At 50.1% G+C, this 17,621-nt stretch overlaps 1 protein-coding gene across 4 annotated transcripts in view; it reads left to right on the top strand.

Moving 5' to 3' along the window:
* LHPP (phospholysine phosphohistidine inorganic pyrophosphate phosphatase) overlaps positions 1-17,621 on the top strand; it is an 89,220-nt gene that overhangs the window by 39,706 nt on the left and 31,893 nt on the right. Inside the window, exon 7 of one of the 4 annotated variants that reach the window (XM_055807536.1) lies at positions 10,449-10,901. The exons of the other annotated variants lie outside the window; for them this stretch is intronic. Coding sequence (XP_055663511.1) covers positions 10,449-10,476 — 28 coding nt within the window. The 3' untranslated portion in view covers positions 10,477-10,901. Of the gene's footprint in view, positions 1-10,448; positions 10,902-17,621 lie in introns of those variants that run through there. 4 annotated transcript variants of the gene reach the window in all.

Below are 17,621 nucleotides of genomic sequence, written 5' to 3'. Positions count from 1 at the left end.
AAGGTGTTGAGCTGCAGTCAAAGGTCTGACCATCAGCCTACGCAGTGATAGCTGGTGATACTAGTCATGGTTGTGGGTTGAGTCTGCATGATTTAGACTTGCAAGTGCGTGGCTACTGCTCATGGTGGCCATGGAAGCACCCAAGATGGCCAGGTACTGAATGACCTCCCTTGGTTTCAGGTCTCTGACATTTGGAAGCAGCTTTGCCCAGGCTGACCTTCAGGGATTTGATCCAACTCTGTACTCAAGTAGCATGGATGGCCTTGCTGTTGTTGTTGTAAATCCAAATCACTTGAACCCAGTTCTTCGTGCTTCTGTGCTAAGGGTGTTTGTCTCCTTTCAAATTGATAGTGTGCAAAAAATGCAGCAGGCAATTTTCCTCTGAAACTTAATGTCTTTTTTCCTCTGGATGCTGCCAGGTGACTCCTGTGCTCTTCTAATGAGGACACCTTTACCTCGGTGTTGATGAGTGCATGCTGGAATTTGTAGCTCTTTCCAGACGGTGAGAGCTAAGTGTGATGTTTAGACGGGGCGTCTCCATTATCTGTTTTCCTTCTGCTTTTTAAATTCTCATTATGTATTTATAATGCTGTTATAGCAAAGATGCCTAAAGCACAACCGTGGGCAATGTTTGGTCTCTGAGTCCCAAATGAAGCTGAAAAAACGTGTAAACACTATGTCAAGGGCTGATTTCATGCGTACTGCTGGGCATTTTGGACCAACAATGATAATGAAAAGAGAGGAGGAGTTTTGCCATATCGGTGTCTAATCTGATGTGAAACAGATTGGTTTGGTTAGAGACTTTGGAAAGTGTTCAGGTGTGCCAGCCCTTCTTGGGGTTTCTGTGCTTTTAGGGCATCACAGCAGTGAAACTTTTCCTGCTGACAAGCCAGTTTATAGACACCTGCCGCAGCACCAGGCGCAGATGAGCTGCTTTTCACTTCATCAGCCTTTGCGTAGGATTTGTCTGACTAAGCATGAGGATATTCCTGGTTGTCTGCTGGGAAATGGCCAGGCTGAGGTTGCAAAGGTGTTTCATTGGCATCGACTGAGCCCCTGGAAGGCAGATGGCAGTCAGGCCGGGTCAGGAATGGGGTTCCCTTCCCACGCTAGGGTTGAATATATGGACCGGAGAGGGGCTTGGACAGTCGTTCTGTGTTTTAGCCATTTTTTACATGAGAGCTTGAAGCCTCTCCGAAAGACAAATCTCTCCTTGCAGCTAGGCCATGAAGCTTCTTAGCTTTTGATCCCTGATGCTTTTTGTTAAGTACAGCCTAACTGGAGTAACCGTGTGAAAGGCAGGGACCTAAACCTGAACAGCTGGAATAAATCCTGTGTATGCCAGCGGTGAATGCCAGTCCCACTGCAGGTCAGCTGCTCCACTACAGACCCATCATTTCACAGGGCATTAATGGAGCTGACATAAATGAAAGCAAGGTACACACTGGAAGAACTGGCTTTTATTCTTGCAGATGAAGCTGTTTATTTTTCCTTGCTGGTTGAGATGTTCTAGCAAACACTCGCCTTCCTTGTCATCTTTAAACTATGTAGAGAGGTGGGGAGTTGGCCTCTACCAAAGCAAATGGGCTTTTGCTTTGAAAAGTCCCTTCCTGCAGTTTTTGGCATGACTGATCACCCTGCTCTCCACAGCCCCTGAGCTTCATGATACAGTAGTTTTGTACAAAACTGTATTTTTATGCATATATGCTTTTAAAGCTGCATCTCTTTGAAAACACGTCCCTAGATAGTCACCCTGTAGTTTGACGTGCAGAATTGGAGGTGGGTGCAGAGGACTTTCAGGACAAGAAGAAATGGCCTCAAGTTGCGCCAGGGGAGGTTTAGTTTGGATATTAGGAAAAATATCTTCACCAAAAGGGTGGTCAAGCCCTGGCACAGGCTGCCCAGGGGGGTGGTGGGGTCAGCAGCCCTGGAGGTGTTTAAAAGATGCACAGAGGCGGTGCTTACAGAAATGGTTCAGCGGCAGACTTGGCAGTGCTGGGTTAACGGTTACACCTGATGATCTTAAAAGGTCTTTTCCAACTAAGTGATTCCATGATTCTGTGACTTACTTGGGAAGAGGGAGTGGGTTTGAGGGCTGTGAGATGGTGGCTAGAGGCACTGGTGGACACACAGCGATGACCAGTGCTGCTGCATGTAGCACAAGTTACCAAATAATATTCAGATAACCATCTTTTAAAATGCAGGATCTTTACGGCATGAATTCGACCATATCGTGCGTTCGCTCTGAGCAGCAGTCCTTAATGAAATGCTCACATCCCCTTCCCCACACCAAATCCTCATCTCTCCATTGCACAGAGCAGACACGGCCTCATATGTAGGGCAGCTTACAGAGCAACTTTTCCCCCTTGACAATCGTTGGTTTCCATGTGGGTTTTTCTACTCTTGTCTTCCTGGCAGCTAAATACAAACATTAACGCATTTATTTCTGGAGCAGAGCTTTTGAGATCCTGCCTTAACTGTGGGCAGATGGACAAGAGGCACAGAGGTTAAAACTAACGCTGGCCACAGGGTCAGTCGCTCACAATGCTTCGCTTGAAAGTTCTGGAGCATTACGTGTAAACATATGTTGGAAACACCGCCCGCGGCTGCGGCGGGGGCATCTGTGTGGGCTCAGCCCTGCTGCAGATGGGCTCCCAGCTGGCCCCGGGCAGCACTCGGGAAATCACAGTGCCCTGCGAACAGCCTGGCACCACGGGGGAATGGCATGGCTGGGCAGAGGGAGAATCCGTTCCTCCGCAGGGCGGCGTTGACCTTTTTCATCTCAAAAGCGTCTCTGTCTCCCTTCGTCAGGCGTCAGAGGTGCCGGTCTCCCTTGGGCTGGCTCACACAGGCTCTGCTGAGGTTGCTCTTCCCTCTGTCCTGGCTCTCATTAGTGGAGCAAAAGGACAGGTTTTGGCTGAGGACTCGGAGGCCAGCTCCTGTTTCTACAAAGCGGGTACAAAGACCTCAGTTGAAAGGGGAAAAAAAACCTGTCTGCATTTAAATCAGCCTAATTAAGGTGGCTTTTTCCAGGAGCTGACAGGCACGCTGCATTGCCTGCCCAAAGTGATTTGTGCAATTACCGTCTTTTGTGTTTGTCTGGTGGGGTTTTTTTGTACCGCGCTCATTTACGGGACATTGCTCAGGGAAGACCACTTATGTGCAATACGTTATTTTAAGTTTAGAAATAGAGGGCTGGATTCTCACCCGCTATAAGGAGTGGAGTAAATCGGCAGAGCTCTGCTGATTTACACCTGCTGATGCTCTGGCCCACTGGATGCCTGGAAATAACTTAGCAAGTGTAAGAGAAAAAAAATGATTTCTCCATCCATCTGGAACACATTGCATACATCAGGGGAAGGAGAGGCATTTGTGAGAGCGTATGCTTCATTTATCAGTGTACGAGCTATTGAAAAGACTGGCTGTAGCTGGGATAATTATAACCCAGATTAGTCTTCTTGGAATGGAAAAGTAATGACAATCCTAATTTTACCAAATCCACTGAAATTTACTGTCTATTTATTTAACACCCCGAACCCTTTCCTGCGGCAGAGGATCGACTGGATTTATGCGGTTTAGTAATCTAAATACTTGGGAGTTCATCCGCGCAGCCCCTGGGCTGCTCTGGCTATTTTCACTGTCACTGCTCAGAGGCCGTGGGAACTGGGAATGCAGATGGGAGCGCAGGGAGGCACAGGCCGAAAATCAGCCAGAATCCGTCAAAACGCTATTCTTCCACTTGCTTTGCAGGCAAGAAGTACCTGACCTTCGTAGGCAGCTTTAGCTGTCGGTGCCGTGGGGAAGGGGACAAAGCTCGTTCTGTGCCCTCTTCAGGAGCCGCCTATTTTTTCTCTTTCCAGCATATCTGCAGGTTTTTTTCCTGCGTGTAAGGAGAGGCGTTATGTATTTAGAAATTCCCCGTGCAGGGAAGGTCATAGCAGCAAGCGCATGTGTGAACAGGAGAGCCGACGGCTGTTTCCCTCTGACAAGCCACGGATAGCACCTGTCCATCCTAGCACCTTACAGAAATTGAAAACCTCTGTTAGAAGCAGGGATAGCAGCACAGCAAGGACAATCCCTTTGGGACAATACAGGCTTTGCTGAAAAAGAGAGGTTGTGCAGAATCTGTGAAAATGAAGGCAGGCGAAGGAGCAGAGCTATGGGCCTGGAAGCCCTTTTGTTACCATCATTTAATATTAGAGGAAAACGCCTGGACTGGAGTTTAATAATTGTTGCTGGTCTTTTTTGTAGCAAGTTCATAATTGCTAGGCCTGTCTGCAGTTGTGGGTTTGTGAGCTGTGCTGCATTTTGGCTGAATATTTATTCTTTTCTTACCATGAAAGAAAGCACCTTGTCCAGGCCAGCGTGCCTCGCAGGAGTTGAAACGCATAGCCTTGATTTCCCGTTCAACTCTAAAGCGCCGTGGGATTTTAGGGTTGTTGTAAGCACACACAAAACCCCAAACAACAAATCCTGAAAGATTAAAATAATGGTCCAAAGAAGACAGAAGGAAAATTTGCTTTGACTCCTTCTGAGGCAGGGTTTCAGTCCAAGGGGCTCGGTAGCACTGTAAACCTTTGTTTCAAGACACAAGCCAAATTCTTGCTAATAAAATTCAAAAGGCAATTTTCCTTCAGGGCACAAATTCTAATATAAAATCTCCTACATTTTCCTAAACCGCTGTCAGAAACTGGCCACTGTTGAAAGTGGAATACACAATTAGATCGGGCTGCCTGTCTGAACTGGCGTGGCAGCTCGGTACTACGCCTTCTTATACGAACGGGCAGGAGGCTGCATTGTCACTGTCCTGCTGCACTGTCACCGGGAAGGGCCCAGGCTCTAGACGGGTCACGTAATTGGGGAGGGAGGGGGATGAGGGGTTTGAACGTGTGTTTGGGGGTGTATCAGGCAGCCTCAGTGCCCTGGTTGTCAAAGCAGTATCTTTACAGTCCCGTGCTCCCAGTTCCCATGCTGCCATCCCTGCCTGCCCCTCACCTTGGTGGCCGAGTCACATTTTTGTATGCATCCAAGTCCCGAAGCGTTCGGGTAAGCTATCGAATGGTGTGGGATTGGTGCTTGGTGAGGGAACATCAGTGCTTTTTAGCCTGGGAGCTGTGAAGCGGTTGGCCTGAGCAAAACAAAGGAAGACGTCTTTGCATGTGCTTGGGAAAACAGTGGGACAGCAGCACAAAATGTACCCCCCCACACCTGCCCAGGGCAGAGCCAGTACCCTTAGTGCCAGCTCTGCTCCACATTCAACCCTTCTGTAGGCAGGTCATTGAACGTGAGAGCCGACAGCCACTCGTGAGTGTTAGGAAGTCAGAGCAGCTTCCTGAGGTCTTTGTATCTCACCGGTTTCCTGCTGAAGCCTCAGCAAAAATTATACACGTTGGGTGTCTGGCAGCAGGAGGCAGGTTTAGGAGTGCACTGCAGCTGGCTTGTGCTGCCCGCTGTGCAGCAGCTCCGGCGCGGCTGTGGACGAGGGAGCATGCCGTTTGTACGTGGCAGGCTCGTCAGGCTGGAGAGCCATGTGCAGGTCTGGTTCCTCTCCGGCTGAAGCCGTCACTTTCCCATCACTCCTGAAGAGCTGCAAAAGGTCTTGCAGCTCCCACATGTATTGCTTTCTTCCTGGTTTTTTTATTGCTTTTAAAACATTGCACACCCCAGTCACAAGGGGCAGAGGCATTCTTGAGATCCTGACCTGGGATCCCTTTCAGCTACAAAAAACGCTGTGGCAATATTCGTGCTGTGTCTCAGGAGAGTGTTTTCATGTCGCGTAAACACAAAGTTTCTCAGAATTTGCTCGAAGAGGCTCTTGGAAAGGTTTGGGAAGTGTGTTACAGGAGATGGTAAATAGGATAGTTGCAGAGCGGGGGATGGAGTAACCTCCTTGCCTTCCGTCAGTGCCTTGGACCCTCCGTTCCAGCTGCAGCATACATTATTTAGCTCAAAATTGCTTCTTCTGGCACCCTTATCCCACACACTTGTGTACTAGTATGGCCATTCTCAAGGGCTTTGTCCCTGCCAAAGCACAGCCTGTTACCAAAAGAACAAGACAATTAAAAGGAAGCGGTGGAGTTTGCCATGTAAACGCTTCAAACTTACCCACGCTGAATAATAATGCAGAGCATCGTTTCATCCAGACAGATGCTTCCTGGATCGAAAGGAGCGACTGGATCTGATGGGAATGGATAAACAGCTTTGCAGCTCCCAGTTCCTGCAGCTCAGGTCCCCGCTGTCATCCCAGCGACTGTCCCTGCCTGGCCGCGGGCCACTGCACTGTTGTGCAGGGTGACTGTGTTGGGAGGCTCGAGGAGCAGGGTTTGTCAGCAGCCCAGATCCTGGTTGTTGAGGGGTCTGGATGGAGACCTCTGTCCCGGCCCCAGCCTGGTTGCTGCTCCTGCCAGGTTCGGTAGGTGCACACGAGCACATTGCCTCCTGACGCCGGCGTGCTGCTGGCTCTTAGGCAGTGCCCACCATCGTACGCCCTTGTCCTGGGGGCAGAAATCATCTCTGGGTGGCTCTGGGCAAACCAGGGCAGTCACAAACTTGCCCTCAGTCCCCTCTCTCATGCTGACACCGTGCCCACGCGTGTATTTCTTCTGCCCTTTATGGATCATCTGCTGCACAGGTTGAAGTTGCTGAGTGGGACCTACTTGCTGCTGATGGCTGAGCCGTTCCCACACCGTCCCCTTTGGATGGTGTGGGGACATCCTGCAGGCATCCCTTCCCAGGAAAAGCCTGGTTCTTCTGTGCAGGATGCTGTAACCCCGAGTGCCTTGGTGACAGCCTGTGTTGGCCCTCCTGACTTTACCTGAGGAATCAAGCTGTGTTGCAAGCTTGAGGAAAAGGTGTAGGGAGAGGTTTGGGGGAAAAGCAAACCAAACCATTATGTAGGTGGAGAGGAATCTGGGGCTGAAGTGGAGTGCCAGCCCAGCCCAGCTTGTGCTCCAGGGCCCTGCTACATCCCAGCAAAACCCACGAACATGGCCAGGTGGGTTTTATCCAAGAGAGCAGTGCTCAAGGAAAAACGTGCAGAAAAGCTGCGGTGCTCCAGCTCACATGCACCCATGGTTTTTGCATGGAAAAGTCTGCAGTCCTATGAGAGTGGCTGGAGAGAAGCCCCATCTCATAGCCCTCTGCAAGGGCACGGCAAACAGCGGAGAGGTGAAACGACTTAAACACGAGGGTAATTGGCAGCATCCTTCTACTTCTGCCTGACCTTTTCAGTGCTGACTTGATTACCAACCGTTCCTCTCCTCCAAGGCAGCCTGGCAGGCGGCGTTGATGGACCAGCCGCTCAACTGGCAGGAGGCAGCAGGGAACGAAAAGCAACCGAGAGCGTTTCTGCCTTGTCTGAGTATTTCTGCATTGGGTGTTGGGGCTGCGGTGTGGTGTTCGGCTGGGGCTGGCTGAGCGCAGACTGCGGCGGTATTCAGCGCTGTCTTGACCGGTTAGCAAACCGACTTGATCCCAGGTGGCCATCATCTGGAAAGTGGCTGGTTGCCAGGTAAATCCAGGAGCTCCTATCTTTATAGGAAACTCCTAGAAGATTGACCAGGCAGTAAAACACCAGTTTTCTATAGCAATTACTCTGTGGGGAATTTGGCCGGATCTCTGTGTTGCAAATGTATAGGACATATGCCTATAGAAATCCTTGAGAGTGTGATAGAATTTAATCAATCCCACTTGTTTGTATGGAGAGTCAGCCCAGATCTCTGTGGCAGATGCCCAGGGAATGCTGGAGGCAGCAAAACCTGTTAAACAAAGATATGTGTTGCCCCATGAGCAGAATACACTGAATTTGCCTTTTTTTTTCGAACTCAGTCACCTCCTCCCCTTACTCCATCTCAGGTCATGGAGTCTTTGCTCATCTTTTCATTTTCCTCATTTTTTTTTTTTCCCTTCTCTGTCTCTTCACCCCAGATTCCTGTCTGTTTTTCTTTCTTTCTTTATCTGTGTGTCTGCCTTGCTTTCTTCTTGTGCTTCGTTATGTGCTGGGAGCAAGAAGAGGCAGTTGCATGCGATGAGGCTGTTCTTCAGCCCTGCTCACTGCGGGTCCCTGCTGAAGCCTGGGACTGGGCAGGAGCGTGGACATGCTGGGGGTCCTGGTGGGCTCCTGCAGCTGCCCCGGGGACTCTGCCCTGTGATGTCCCTTTGGGAGCACGGGGCAGAGAGCTGCTCTCCAGCCTGCAGAGCAACACCCCCCCCCAGCAATGGGTTGTCCTTCGTAGAGGTGGGTCCTGGCTTTGGAGTTACTCCGATCACACAAATCCCAAAGGGGTTCCTAAGGGTCTGTGTTGTTTCAAAGCGTTTTATTTCCAAATAAGTGAGTTTCTCAGGCGTGTTTGTTACTCCCTGTGAAAACTCTTGGTTCTGCTGTATGTCCAAGCTGTGCACAAGCAACAAATAGTGATAACGAACAACCTATTGGCACGGTAATGCGCGGGCCAGCTGCTTGGACTGTGTATTTATTGGACTGGAGATGAAGTCGACATGGAAATATGAAGACCTGCTGTTAGCTTAGGCTTCTCCTCTGCCTTGTTCAGCCTGCCGTCCTTACAAGTAACAGGGAAGTTTTGAGTAATGACAGGAGATTCGAGAAAAGTTTATTTATTCGGTTTATCTGTTCTGAGTTTGCAGTTTGCATACCAACCGCGTGTTGTTTGCCATCACTTTTACTGCTTCCCCTGGGTAGATAGTTCTTTTCCTCTCCTTATTTTATGGATCTTTTGTACAGCAAGAGGAAAGAGGATGTTTCCAAAGGCACAGCACTATGTGACTATAAAACCACAGGAAGACTTGGGGCAGGATATAATACTCCCTAGAGTGGCCAGACTCTTGCAGAGAAGACAGGCCACTGTCTCCAGAAAGCTGCGTGGCTGTCACTGTATTGTCCAGCTCATTTCAGAAGACAGTGTGGGAGAAGTGTCCTTTATACTGAGACTGCTGTGCCTGCTTTCCAAGTCAGTGCTGGCTCCACATCCAGAGCCAGCACATGCCCTGTAGTTGGGGCACTTGGCAGGGATTTCCTATCTGCAAATCATAATTGCTAGGAGAGGAAAAAAAAAAAAATAGCCCTGGGCCAATCTTGGTCTCATCTGCTGGGATTCCTAAAGGAAATGTACAACCTCCCCCTGAATAACCCCTTCAGGAGATTAAATATGGTGTTTAACACCTTCCTGAAATAGCCAGGACTCAAAAAAGCGTGGCAGTGTTGTTTCTCTGTCTTGCAGTGTTTTCATCCAGCATCCTCCAGTAATGTGGGTACTGCAGACAGTGCCAGGGCTGTTGCAGCGTGGCATCTGACCAGCATGTTGGGGGGAAATGGCATCAGCATCGGAAACGTTGTAATGTGAAATAAGCAGGTGAATGAGCCTTCTTTTCCTGTAACCAGCCCGTCTGCTGCACTGAAAGGCAGCCGGGTGGGGAGGGAAACTTGGTGCTGTGGAGGGACTTGAAGGTTGGTCCATCCTCTGGGATTCCAGACATACCATCCAAATCTTGTTTCTGTGGTCATTTACAGGCAACAGCCCAACATTGTCTGATTTCAGAGACTAGTGCCTGCGCTGGCTGTTGTGGCTGGGGGCGGAGGAACCCTTCCCGCCCCAAATGGCTGCTCGGTCCCTCCTCTCCCCTCCTAGGAGGGCCATAACCTCCCGTAGGTCAAACCTTACAGCCTCTTCCTTGCCCTCCTTTCCCACGGCAGTGCTCATTCCCTGGGCTCTGCCTTCCTGCTGGTTTTCTGGACATCGGCAGGCTTGCAGGACCAGTACAGCATGTTTCTACAAACCTGGGCTGTGCTGGTGCAAGTCCCGCTGCATCTGTGGATCCCAAAGAGCATCACTTCGGCTGGGCAGCCTTTTCGAGCCTGCATCCCGCTTGCAGCATCCAACTCCCCGTCGGAGCAAACCGTCATGTTGTGGTCTCCAGCAGAGCAGCAGGTCCCAGGTCATGGAGGCACCTTCCCAGTAGATGGCATCAAAGACAGCGAGTTCCTCTGTCCCTGCCTGGGGAAGGCTGTTTCCCCACAGACCCATTCCCCATTTCCCAACATCGCTGGAGCAGACATTCCTTAAAAAAAGCAAGCTCCTTAAAGCAGCTGAGCCTTAAAGAAAGCAAGTTTCCCATTGCTTTTGTTTTGCTTCAGCGTGAAGTGACATGACTCATGTCCTATGTCATGGTGGGGCCCAGCTTTCCAGCTGGCAGTGGGGACTGGTGACGGCTGCTCCCTGCCATGCGCTGGCATCTCATGGCTGAAAAATGCATTGAAAAGGTGTGGATAAAAAATTATTACAGACCTTCAGGTGCGGTTTTTGATGTCTGAATTTAGTTTACTTTTGATACATACATATAATTTTGCTATGCAGTGCCCTGTGTAGTAGGAAGATTAAAGGCATTTAATTAAAGGCATCTCCTTTTTCTTTCTTTCTTTCTAAACCGTGAAGAGACCTGATAACTGTTGAAGGTCATTGATCTACTGGATGTGAAGAAATCCCTCTTCTCAACTCCCACCTGTAGGAATTCCTGTGATCAGCAGGTTTAGCACACCAGGACTCTCCACTATGCCAGAGCTGACACATCACATTTGAAAATCTGATCACCGACACATCACATTTGAAAATCTGATCACTGACTCACCATTACTTCTGTTCTCTTTGGGAGCATTTCCAAAACCGGGTTTCCTGTGTTAGCAGGCGGTCAGGAGGAGCGGGTGGGTACTCGGTGAAGTCTGGGGGGAGGGAACGTATGTGTAGTTTTTATTTTTAAACTTAGACCCCAGTGACTTTTAAATGTAATGAACGTAACGTACCCTGCCCTTGGGAAGTGTATTTAAGCTGCCCCCCAGTGCTTGCATTAGCCAATAGACTTAGCAGGATTTTATGGATCTATTTTCAATTAAAAGGAAAGTGCTGGAATTTCTTCCTGCTGAGTTCGTCTTCTGCTCTATTTGTAAGTTGAAAATAATAATAAAAAAAAATTACTTTCCCTTCTTTTCTAGCCTGTAGATAGCATATATACCTTGAGCCTGACTCTTCGGTCCTCACCTGCTCACAGTACCCTTGCCTTCAGGTGGCGGCAGACAGGATTTGGCCCGTTGTGTGACATCCGAAGGAGGCAGTCCCAGGCTGGCAGCTGGGGTCCCAGCAGCGTGGCAGGCAGTGCTGGCGTCTGTGGGCGCGCAGCTCTTGGGGTGCACCGTGGTACCCTGCAGCTGGAGCTCTCGCTGTAAAAGTCTGTGGAATTGCAGGATGCTTTTGTAACTCGAGGACTTTTATTTAAGAAGCGTTGGGCCGTTGTCCTGCAGAGCACAGAATCACTCCGTTTTTGTGTTATTTCAGTTTTTTCAGGTTATTACCCCCCCCCCCCCGGCAGGCAGCAGTGCTGGCAGGCTGCTGCAGAGGGGAGCGCGCAGCCTCCTGCGGGACCTTGTCCAGGACCGATGGCAGAACGGTGCAGAGCTCGGTCTGCAAAGCGGTGCCAAGGATTTGGGGGTTCTGTCGTGGAACTGGAACCAAACCTCTCGGTATTTTGACAGCTGATTTGAACCTGGATCAAGGTGAAGGCGAAGAAATGCTGTACGAGTTACTGGGTGGGGACAGCAGCTTGGCTAAAGGCAAGCATCGCCTGCAGGGAAGGGTGCAGAGCTTTGCTTGGCTCTCCCAAGACAGATGCAGGGAAAGTGAGGAGAGGTATAGTACGGGGGTTCAGCACCCAGAAAAGGCAGTTGGGCAGGGGGCTTGCCATCTCTGCCAGCACCTCCCGTGCCCCAGGCACAGCCCGCGTGCCCCTGCACCCCGAGTGGGGCTGTGCCCTTCAGCCCGGGGGGGCCAACATCGCGCTCCTGCCGTGCCGTGCTCAGGCGTTAGTGGGTGTGAAGCTGAGGATGCTGTTCCTGTTGCTGAACTCTGGCCCGTTCCTGACTGACGGGGGCATTTGCAGTGAGGGCTGAACCTGAGCTGGAAGCACAGTGGAGAAGGGACTGGGATGAGTCCTTAGCTTGCAAGGATCCTGGAGACTTCTGCTTTGAGAAGATAGAAGAAGACTCTCAGCAGACTGTCTTCCCTTTTTATTTTGATCAGGCCATGGGTAAAGACCAGGCTTTTGCATAGCTATGAGTGCTGTTGCAGTTTCTCACACTGGGGAGATAACAAGGGACTCCAGGACAGAAAATCACGTGGCGGTGCTACATATCCTGGAGAGGGTCTGGTGGCTGTGCAGGAGAGCAGTGCTGCACGGCAGCGGCTCGTAGTGCCTCCTGCACCATTCAGGGCTTGGAGAGCATGGTCATGCTGTTCAGGAGAAGCACAAAATGTCATTTTTTGGGTGTGTTTCCTGGGGTGAGTTGCCAAGCCTACGTGCAGGCATGCTGGAGGACAGAGGGTTTGTCTGTCCCAGGCAGTTTTTTGCCAAGATCTGTGCTCACAGCCAGGCGACTGCAAAAATCTTGTCTGACAGAGAGACTTGACACAGAGTTTTGCTGGAGCTCAGTAAAAAAAGCAAATCTGTGTAGGGATAACGCATTTGTTTAATGGATTAGATCTAAAAACAGGATTAAGCCCTCGTGAGGGCTTTGAGATGGCAAACAAAGCTCAGGCAGGCCAGTGGGTGCTGCTGTGGGGCGGTCACATTGCGCTGCTAGAAACGGTCTCGGCACTGGCCGCGTCTTTCAGTGGGTGCTGGTGCTCTGGGGGACCTTTGAGGCTGCAAGGGGCTGTCAAGCTGATGCCCACCAGGGCCAGGACCACCTAGGAGCCTCCATATGCACCCCTGGCCTCTGTCTGGGGTGGGAAGCAAACAGCATCCTCCGGGATGAGCAGCCCAGCGATGCTCCTCTTAAACACCCGTACTGCAGAGGGGTGGGGGAGGGAAGCATTACAAATTTAGCACATGACTTTTAAGGCACAGACTTAGCCCAGGATGTAGGTGGGTGCAAATCCACCAACACCAGCGGCTAAACCCCTTTCACAAGTGCAAAGCTGGACTGTGTTCTCCAAGTGAGATGGCACCGCAGTGCTGCCAGTGTCACACATTGCTGCAGTGTCCGGGAGGAGTGTCCTTCCCAGGGAAAAATGTTGAAAGGTGCCAGTCACCTCATTACTAGCTATCCTGTTCCCAGGGAATGAGGTGAGCTGAGCTTGATGAACAGGCATGGCGGGGAGAAGGGAGAACAGAGGAATGAAGTTGAAAGAAAACCAACCTGATGCTTTCCAAGAACAGATCAGAGTGCCCGGGACCATTCAGGTGTTACCCTTGGTTACAAGAGCTGAAAAGCGGAAAAGAGTGCTTGAAGGGGGAGGTAAGAGGGACCTCCCTGGGTGTCACTTTATAAAGTGGTACATAAAGGTTTGGCAGGCACCTGAAGACCCACTATTAGTATTTTTTCTTGAGAAGGGACAGGTGGGCATGCTTTCAGAATGCTGCTGTGCAGTGATAAAGCCTCTGTCCCAAATGTATTCCTCATTTGTAGCTTCAGGAAGATTTATTTGCACGATAAAATGACGCACTTGACAATACCTGGGGACTTCACCCCAGCGACCGGTCCGCAGCCCTTAGCTCTCGCACATAGTCCCAGGAGACAGGCAGAATTTGGCTTTGCATGTGCTGAGGAATGAATGAATAAATAAATAATCCTTCCTGGCCTGTGCAATTCACCATTTATAGTCATGCAACCAAATCCTGCATTCTGGTTTCCAGAGGGCTGGGGGCAGGGAGAGGGGGATCATCTCCGTTGCTGGGGGGGAAGCCTTGTCCCGACACAGGACGAAGTCTGTCTGATGGGAAGAGCTCAAAGGAGCCCATGCTCTGCAAAACCACAGGGAAGCTGAGCAGCAGCTGCTCTGTTTTGAGTTATCCTTATCTAGTTTCCACATCATTCATGTGTATATATGTATATATATATACATATGTGCAGAAAGGGCAGAAGGGCTTGGGTTTGTGCTGAGGCCACATAAGGGCAACAGGGGAGTCTGTTATTGGGCTCACAAGAGGATTTGGCTGCTGTCCCGTGGACTGACAGGGCTCACCTCTTGTCTTGCATAGACTTGACTGTTCGTTTGGGGGAAAGTCTGAAAAATTCACCTGCTTGTTTCAGTGAAGGCAGCATATTACCTGGCTGGAGCTCTGAGACCCAGAGGATGCTGCTTTACAAGCTCATTCAAGCAACCTCATTTCCGTTTCAGATTTTGCAAAGATTTACACAAACCTTTCCTCTGTAGCTGTGCCAGAGGAGTGCAGCGAGGGGCGAGTGGTGGTTCAGAGCCAGGCGGTTCATGATGGAGTGTCGAGAACACAGGGATGCTGGAGGACTGAGCTGTGCTCAGAGGTTACACCTCCCTTCTGGCACGCATTATAAGATGTCAGAGGTTTGTTGTAAGGGGCTGGGGTTATCCTCCTTACTTAGCTTCAAATAAACTTTTCAAAAATAACGTTTAGTTTCATTGTTTTGGTAAAAGAAGCATCGGCTCACATTCCTGTTTCACAGATGATCATACCTGACAGTCTTGGGAAAGAGGAGCTCATTTTAGCTTGTGAGATGCCTCTTGTTGCTTTTTTGGGTGTGTACGTGTGCCCAGGTGCAGTTTATCTCAGCTAAAGTGGATTTCCTTTGTTTTGTTTTTCTTGTTCTTTTTTTTAGTATCTATTTTATGGGGCTGTGAAAACAGCCATCCGTGGCTGCTGCAGGTCTGTTAAACACTTTAAGGTTTTTTCAGCTCATCTGTTTTCAGTGAAGCTCTTAAGCATTTGCTCAGCTGTAACAAAGCCTTAATGTTGTCCCTTACTGAATCTGTGGGGGGTTCGGTGTTCACTGTAACTCCCTGAAATAGCCATAATACAGAATAAATCTGTCTGCTCCTGCTTGGTTCTGCACATAATCCATTGATAGTACAAAATGCAATTAGCAAGTCACTCGAAATAATTTTGTCCTATTGTCTGCCCCAAAGCAGGAGCTGAGAAAGGTCTCGGGGAAGAGATGGAGCCTGGTAGCTGAGTTGTTGAACGCACATCCCCGCTCCCTGCTGTGCTCCCTGAGGATGCACGTTCAGAAGGCTGGTGGCTTTGGCCATGAGAGTGGTGTGTTATCGCCCTTTGAATAGTCTGCATTGCTGTTCTTGTACAAAAACCGATGGAAGGCTCTTTATCTAAAACCAGAATTGTGTGAAAATTAGCTGGGGCTGGTGAAGTAGCATCTGTGTTATCTTTCTCTTAACCCTGCTTTACCTCTCCTCATCTCAACATGTAAATCCTATCGCTAATGGGATTTATTGCGCAGAAACCTCAGGAGCAAAATCTGCGGCTTTTGGAGGAACATATAGCTTAGTTTTCTCAGTAAATCATATCACTTCTGCTCAGGTTGTTTAGCTGCAGCGTGCTCTTGCGATCGTGTGCCTGCAGACTTCCCAGTTCTTGCACGAGTTACTTGGCAGTATTTGTGTACACAGAAGTAGGGGCTCACATGCGTTTGAGGCTTCCCCTCTTACATCCCAGAAGCGAATGAGCCCGGCAAAGGGAGGAGTTGAAGGTAGCTTCGTTGTTAAGCTGAACAAGTAGAATTGCCTTTTGTGTTGCCTGCAGGAGGTTGTTTGCAGGTGCCTTGGCGAGCAGAGGGGTGATGCCGGAGTGAGGTTGCCTCGGATGGGTGCACACATGCCTGAGTACAGCCCCCCGACGCGGCCTCTGGCGCTGGGGCTGCCGTGCTGGGATTTGGACGATTTCAGTGGCAGCAGCGCTGGATGCGAAGTAGAAACTCCTTGCAGCTTTCTCTTGCTTCAGGTCTTCGGTGCATTTATTTTCTCCGTTACCAGGCAGAGCAGTGCCTGCTTTGTAGCCGCACTCCCAGCCTTCCTCCCAGCCCTGCGGCGATGGTGTGCCCAGCCTGTCCCCAGATGTGCATCCCATCGACAGCTTCCATGCTGTCTCCCTCCAGCCCTGGCCATTGCATTTCAGAGTCATAGCGCTGGCAGGGAGGGGACCTCTGCGTGGGGCATTACAGACCTGTGCCTCTCTGATGGAGCAGCTGGATTTTTTGTCTGTTCTTCCTAACAGATGCTGGGCACTTCTGCTTCTGACTGGTGCTGTCGTCAAGTCCTGTCTTCGTCCTTGAATTAGGTTGAATCATTTTCTCCTTGACTTCATCTTTATTTCACAATGGATTTGCAGGGTTTTTAGTTGTTTGGATGTGGCTTCTTCTGGCTACAGGCTCTCTCCTTTTTGGGGCTGTCAGCATGAGTGATGTTGTCTTATGCTAATGTGTTCACCTTATAGCATCTTCTGTCCCTCCAGCTCTTGGCAACCTAATAGGCACATAATTAGGTTTACTCCCTGCAGTATTCCCCCCAGTGCTATCTCCTCTCTACTCAGTTGGGTATCTCTTCACAGAGGCAATGGTTGCAATGCAGCCCTCACCCTCTGCCTCAAACCCTCTCTGCCTTGCTCGTAAACTCATACCATGGACTTGCACATCAGGCAAGGAGGATTTTTAAATCAACTTCCAAATTCTAGTGTGAAGTCTCCTCCCTCTTTTAATGCAGGGCACAGCCAGGTAAGCATGGTATCGGGGACTTGATACACTGGGTAAACACCAGTTACTAACTGTTAACATGACCAGTTAAGGCTGTCTGAAATGAAGTTACCCTGGAACTCACAGACGCCATGGCACTGCTGTGGCAGGGCTCAGCAGCGGTGCAGCGGTGGCAGGGGCTCTGCTGATCCCAGGCTCCCCGTTCAGGCAGTGACTTGGGTTGAGAGAGGTGACTTGAGCGGTCATAAAGATACCGGTAAGTTGCTGTATCAAAGTCTGGAGGAAGACATACCGGCATGATTGTGGGTGTGTGTGGGTTTTCACTGCTGTGGCACCAAGACCCCAAGAGTTGTACTGTCAGACTTGTTACAACAAGTTGCACACCTCCGTCATGTGTTGGAGGCAGGGTGTTGCTGTGTGGCTGTGCTGAGCATGGTTTGCTTCAAGTGTGACCCAAATGAGACGTTTCGATGGCAGGAAGCCTTTAGTTCAGATTGGTCTAAGTGTCACCTCACATGCTGCTTTGTGACACCTTGACTCATAACCACAAGCTCTTCCTGAGCTCAGCCGTTTTCCTCCCCAGCCCTGCCTTTGAGCAGCTGCTGCTCTTACAGAGCCTCTCCACTGCTCCTCCACAGGACACCAGCACATTTCCAACTCCCCACAGCTCCGACTGTCTGTCTGGGGGAAGCCACGTTAGGGAGCACATTCCTTGCACCAGCTCCGCTCCAGCCCGGCACGCTGCCGGAGTGAGCAGCTGGGTGTCCAGCAGCGTGCCTGACATGCTGGGGGCACCTGGAGCAATGACACCAGCTGGGCTCTTCCTCAAAAAGCAAACCCTGGCACCAAATTGAAATAAATGATGCACCAGCCTGTCGGTGCTTTAACAGTCTGAGTCAGCCCAGTGTTTTGGGGATCTTGTTGCCCTTTGGAGGTAAGTTTGCATTTCTCCTGTGTCCTTCCAAGCATCTGCAGGTGGTTTAGAAACAAAGCTCTCGCAGGAAGAGTTACTGAAGACAGGCAAAGGTCATGGCTGGGAGAAAAGGGATCATAGTTATTTTAAAATATTTTTTGGAAGATTGCAGAGGCCTCAGGAGCA

The sequence above is a fragment of the Falco peregrinus genome, chromosome 1 (assembly GCF_023634155.1).
Source record: "Falco peregrinus isolate bFalPer1 chromosome 1, bFalPer1.pri, whole genome shotgun sequence".
Classification (NCBI taxonomy): domain Eukaryota; kingdom Metazoa; phylum Chordata; class Aves; order Falconiformes; family Falconidae; genus Falco; species Falco peregrinus.
Note: the sequence above shows the minus strand (reverse complement) of the source record. Positions and strands in the feature narration are given on the sequence as shown.